The 5,267-nt window shown below is 41.2% G+C and overlaps 2 protein-coding genes across 3 annotated transcripts; one reads left to right on the plus strand and one right to left on the minus strand.

Moving 5' to 3' along the window:
• The first annotated feature begins 648 nt into the window (after positions 1–648).
• SARC_04691 lies at positions 649–2,415 on the plus strand. 2 transcript variants are annotated; one of them, XM_014301470.1, is made up of 4 exons: positions 649–1,132; positions 1,248–1,435; positions 1,758–1,868; positions 1,982–2,415. In XM_014301470.1, the coding sequence occupies exons 2-4, from the start codon at positions 1,410–1,412 to the stop codon at positions 2,364–2,366; spliced, it is 522 nt and encodes a 173-aa protein (XP_014156945.1). In that variant the 5' UTR covers positions 649–1,132; positions 1,248–1,409; the 3' UTR covers positions 2,367–2,415. The 2 variants fall into 2 exon arrangements, with proteins under 2 accessions (XP_014156945.1, XP_014156946.1); XM_014301471.1 differs by having other exon boundaries at positions 1,799–1,868.
• A 680-nt stretch (positions 2,416–3,095) lies between these two features.
• On the minus strand, positions 3,096–4,830 carry SARC_04692 (hypothetical protein). The gene is made up of 4 exons (XM_014301472.1): positions 4,709–4,830; positions 4,157–4,364; positions 3,657–3,936; positions 3,096–3,233 (listed from the first exon to the last, which is right to left on the minus strand). Exons 1-4 carry the CDS (start codon positions 4,792–4,794, stop codon positions 3,130–3,132), a joined length of 678 nt encoding a protein of 225 aa, XP_014156947.1. The 5' UTR covers positions 4,795–4,830; the 3' UTR covers positions 3,096–3,129.
• Positions 4,831–5,267: the final 437 nt, after the last annotated feature.

The raw sequence follows: 5,267 nt of genomic DNA on the forward strand, positions 1-5,267 counted from the left end.
CCCCCCCCCCCGAAAACCTGACACATGATGTCACATTGTGGATTATGGAAGTCTGGATTCGGGATTCTGGAAACCCCGGGAACAACTATTTTGGCCCAATTGAGTGTTAGAAACTCTGGAACTCAGGAACTTGGTGAAATGGTGAATTTCAGAATTGGTGAATGGTGATGGACTGATGATGGGTCTGGTTATTGTGGTATGTAGGTTTCCTGCTTTTGAGATCCCTGGGGTCTGGCCCCTGATTTCGGGTGCGACGGTCAGTCAGTGGGGCCGAGAGCATTTTTTTATACGATATATTTTAAAGGATTATCATTAGGTATTATGTACAATGTTTTGTGTACATCTAACATTGGTCTTGAAAGTTGAAAGTCTTTTTCTGGAAGGACACTAAAATAAATAAAGAGTGTGCTTTTGTGGTAGAAAAACAACAACAACCGGTTTCCACTCAACACAACACAAGAAGAAGAGAGAGAGAGACATTATTTATGTAAATATTTACTGTATCAATAAGTAAAACTGAAAAAAGCCTGTTTTTTTGGGTCCTATCAGTGTTTATCTTCCAAAAAATTCCAATGTATTGTTACATCGTGACATTTTGATAAAAAAATACTAAAATAGAAGGCTATGTAAAGATTATTTTATCATATTGTTCTATGACATCTATGTAAATATATATAGTTCATATTTTATACCACATATGATACCACAAAAGAATTAATATCTGTAAATACCATGTAACATCGTGTGAATCACATGAAAGGCTCTGAGCCGAAATCTCAAAGGTTTACATTAGATTACACAAGCGTTAGGCACCGGCCATTGGATTTGGGTACCAAACCAAGCGGAAAGCAGAAGGCCGGAAGGCGGCAAGGGCAAGAAAATTTGAGCGATTGTGGAGTGGTATAGTGGCAGTGGCGTGTATTAGCCAAATATTGATTTCAAGTTTCCTCCGGCCAAACAAACTGGTAATCGGCTTCTAAGAACAGTATAAAAGCCCAGCATATACTAACTACATACCACATATCCGCTACTGCACTATTATTATCCGCCAAATATATTTCAGAATGAAGGCCTCACTTTTCTCTCTTCCCGCGCTCCTCGCAACAATAGCTTTCTGTCTACTATTTGTAGGGTAAGTAACTTTTGATTGACGTGTTGCTTGAGATTCTAAAGACCCTCGTATGCCTGTCGAACACCACCTTAAGTTGCTCGCTGATTTTGGTTTCGATTTTTTTTTAAATTTGCAGGGCGTGTACTCGTGTCTGGATAGGTGTTGACAGTAACTTGACGCCCGGAGTCGTCGACAATGGCACAAACAACACATCGGGTACCCCTGGCTATGTTTACCCCTCCCACTTCGGACTTTGGACTGGTTGCTACGAATACACGTCCACCGGAGAGCAGTTCGGATGTGCATACATTACCGCTTCATGCAGTAAGTTTGTTTTAATTGATGTATATGAGTAATCTGATAATATATGAAAGATTGTACGGTTTTAAAGTGCACATGGGATATGGTGAGCGTATGCATAACTGTCTCCGTTGTATGTGAACAATATGGGCGCTTTCACAGTGTAAACATCATTCATAATTTTTTTATAAAGTAATAGTTTTGCGCGGAGTACCATCGATCGTCGAATATTGCAGCATGTGCATATAGAATCTTTCAGAGCTATGTATACAGAATTTATGTGACGCCCGTATACTGTTAAAATGACAGAATCTTATAGAAGTTATTCAATCTTCCTTACTTGCAGACGTGCAACGTTAACGGTAACATTTCTATTGTGCTACACAGACACAAACTTATGCTATTTTGTCGGCGATGAATTGTACTGCGCAGCGACGAGATATGGAGCAATCGACAAGTAAGTTTTGACCTCAGTGTATGTTTGACGTGCCACCAGCAATACGGTGTTGCCATGTGAGGGACTATTTTATATACACGTGTACTCACCCGCTTTCCTCTTCGCCCCTACAGCTGTGCTGCATTTATCTCGGCCCGTTCATTTATGGTTATTGCGATGATTTTCCTGTGTTCGGCCATGGTTATGTTGTTGTCTGGCCTTAAGTACTCCGCTGCGGACAAAATGTCTGTAGGCTTCTTATGGACAACCGTGGTATTCGAGTCAATTACAATGGGCTGTATCATTGGCGGGGTTTACCACGGTACTGGAGAAGGACCAGCTACCACCTACACTGTTCAAGACAACTTCCATCTCGATTGGAGCTTCATTTGCTTTGGTGTAGCGTTCGGCCTCACATTTTTGGCAGCCATTGCGGCCACCGGATTCGTAGCCGTAGCACCTAAAGACGAGGTCCATTTTGATACACCCTGCCCTAATGAAAAACCTCTAGATGTGTAAAGTTTGAAACTAGTAAATATTAATAAATACAAATATAATATAAAGATAAATGACGGTGTGTGTTCTCATTTCGATCGCAAGGTGTGAGTATGAAACACTGAACTGGCGGAGGCATTGCTATAACCATCTGTGAGCTCTCAACGTATTTTCCACACCCACAGCAACATCGAAATTGAAACGCACTCAAATCTTTGTTTTGCGGGTATTACGGTTTAAGCAACTGCTCCGTTCCAGGCAGACATGTGAGTTTGATTGAAACTAATGTCTGCTTTTAAATTGAGCATGGGCTTTATCTTCAAATGCTGGTGCTGATATCTCAATCCGTCGCTTTTTTAAACGAGAACCTAAAGGTCGTCCACCATATCTCACTAGAATTTTGAGTGAAGGTTGAAAATCTGTGAAGTACCAGATTGGGTTTGTTCATGTGTAAGTGTCCCAGATAGTGTGTATGTATACTTAAAAGGCGCGCGATTGGTGTACTCAGATCATAAACGATAAGATTTGTATATGATCGGCCAAAATACAGTAGAAATAGGTATTTGCTTTTCCAATAACCATTTGCAACTAGTGCTGCATATCATAGTAGATCGTCTCTAAGTAGATATATTGTCCAGTGGCAGGCGACGCGCGAGAACGCAATCATGAAAAATTTCGAGACTTTTACACGCTACATTTGAATGCACAAAAAGCCAATGGAATTGAGGGAATAAATATGTATTGCAAAAAGTAGGATGGCCAGTTTTTATTATAAGGAAACTTCGATTTACGGTTTATATATACTGCCACCCGCGTGACCTCTACTTCTGCGCCTTCTGGACTTCGTTTGGCTCATGCCTGATATACTATTGCGAGGAGATTGTCCAGAATCTATAAAGGGAAAAAATACATCATAGATTAGTGAACGACTCGAGTATGAAATGAACATAACATATGCATGACCACCTCAGCTCTGAGTAAATCGAAGCTTCACAGTAGTGAAGAATCAATAGATCGCGCACTCAATCTAGCGTGGCCTGAAAAATAATATATATAGCTAGTATTCAAATGTCTATGCAAGTGATTGGCGACTTACAACACAAACTGCACGACTCGTGCGTACATCAGCACTAATAACGCCTTCGCTTTGGAATTATCAATCAAATCGCCAAATACCCTCAACTAGCAATCGTCAACTTTGCATCTCTGCAGCAGTTAAGTTCATGCCATGAACAAGATACAGGGCGTTTGAAAGCAATCGATACAAACAGGGTAGCTTAAAATCGCACACCAATATATATTGCACACACTCACCTGAACCGTTCAACAAGGCTGTATTCTCCGTAGCCGAGGTGACGTAGCCAAGGCTTTCCAGTCCATTTGCAATACCCGCTTCTTCATCGCTTTCCCTTTCGTATTGATCCTCATCGTCGTCCTCATCGTCATGTTCCATATTGCCAGATCGTGGGGCGAATCTGAGTATTACCATCAGTAAACACACCACGTAGGTGCACACAAAGTACATTCTACCCCCGGCGGCCGTTCCTACCGCAGCACTGAGCCATACCGACGCGGCTGTTGTGAGACCATGGACCTGCCGAGTGCAGTGTTTTATTCGATGTGTAATGTGAGTATATTAATCATGTAGATGTGCAATGTGTCTATATTTAATCATGTAGATGTGATATGTCTTCATAGATGCACAGAAGGCAGCTACAATAGCACTCACATCTAGCATGAGAAACATGACAAAACACACAACCCCCCCCCTAATATAATGCACACATGGTGAGGGGGACCCACATATCATGTACCTGTGGCGAGCTACCATCCAGACTGCTGCCCTTCCAAATAAGTCCGGCACCCAGAAAACCTACACCGCTAGGGATGGCCGCAGACACACGCGACGCATCCCACGCCATAGGACCAGTGGTGAAGGCAAACATCGAGCACAACGTAAAACAACACGAGCCTAAACTTGTCAGGGACATCGTCCTGATACCGGCGGCACGTTCCGGAGACCTGTGAGAGTGAATTCGAGATTTTGAGAGAACAGTTTCAAAATCCATTTAGAAAATGACAACGGCTCTAGTTGATTGCGTCGATAAACCAGAAACGAAACAGATAGTACTCAATGTCCACGCAGCGTCGCTTATCTAATTTTAATGAAAAACGGACATTCACAAGTATAAAGGAGAAATCAAGAAGTTGTTGTTGATACTCGGCAGTCTCTGGTAGACGCCCCTGCACGTAAACGATTAGCACTGACTTATCGCAAAGGGAAATGAAATACCTTGGCTATACCCGCATAAAAACACAATACAGGATATTTGTTCATCTGCATGCCTCTACCTCCACCCACATACCTCCTTTCGTAACCGATGAGCATTCCGAATACCACGGCGAAAAACATTCTGCGACCAAAGTCGCATTCACGCAAGGTCATACCCATCAATTCTTCATATCGGATATCTAAACATAAATCTGTAAGAAATAAACTAAACTATTTAGAGACCGTTCGGACATGGTTTAGAACTGTAATCAATAAACTTCCAAGGGTGCCAAACTTAGAACAGTGCAATCACCGCTACTTTCCCAGAAAGCAATAAGAAATAAAGAAATACGGTGTATGGTTGAATAGGCACTATAACACACGGTCTAAGATTCAATCCCGTGTCTAGGATGGAGAAGGTATCCAGCCGGGATGTTCGCAGACCGCTCAGATATGGAAGTTTTACCAGTATTAAAAACTATTGAAATCTCAAAATACACCCACACCCACAACCACACCCCAAACACACATATACATATACATACACACACACACATATATATATATATATATATATAAATATATATATATATATATATATAATATATATATATATATAATATATATATAGTATATAATAACATACATACATA

Source organism: Sphaeroforma arctica (genome assembly GCF_001186125.1).
Source record: "Sphaeroforma arctica JP610 unplaced genomic scaffold supercont1.273, whole genome shotgun sequence".
NCBI classification, from domain to species: Eukaryota; class Ichthyosporea; order Ichthyophonida; genus Sphaeroforma; species Sphaeroforma arctica.

Excerpts from the sequence above, each read along its gene's own strand:
- SARC_04691 (XM_014301471.1), top strand. The coding sequence starts at position 1,065 with ATGAAGGCCTCACTTTTCTCTCTTCCCGCGCTCCTCGCAACAATAGCT. Across the intron at positions 1,133-1,247 it reads TTCTGTCTACTATTTGTAGG|GGCGTGTACTCGTGTCTGGA; the intron begins GTAAGTAACTTT and ends TTAAATTTGCAG. Across the intron at positions 1,869-1,981 it reads AGATATGGAGCAATCGACAA|CTGTGCTGCATTTATCTCGG; the intron begins GTAAGTTTTGAC and ends TCGCCCCTACAG.
- SARC_04692 (XM_014301472.1), bottom strand. The coding sequence starts at position 4,794 with ATGGGTATGACCTTGCGTGAATGCGACTTTGGTCGCAGAATGTTTTTC. Across the intron at positions 4,365-4,708 it reads CTCATCGGTTACGAAAGGAG|GTCTCCGGAACGTGCCGCCG; the intron begins GTATGTGGGTGG and ends TCACTCTCACAG. Across the intron at positions 3,937-4,156 it reads TGGATGGTAGCTCGCCACAG|GTCCATGGTCTCACAACAGC; the intron begins GTACATGATATG and ends TGCACTCGGCAG.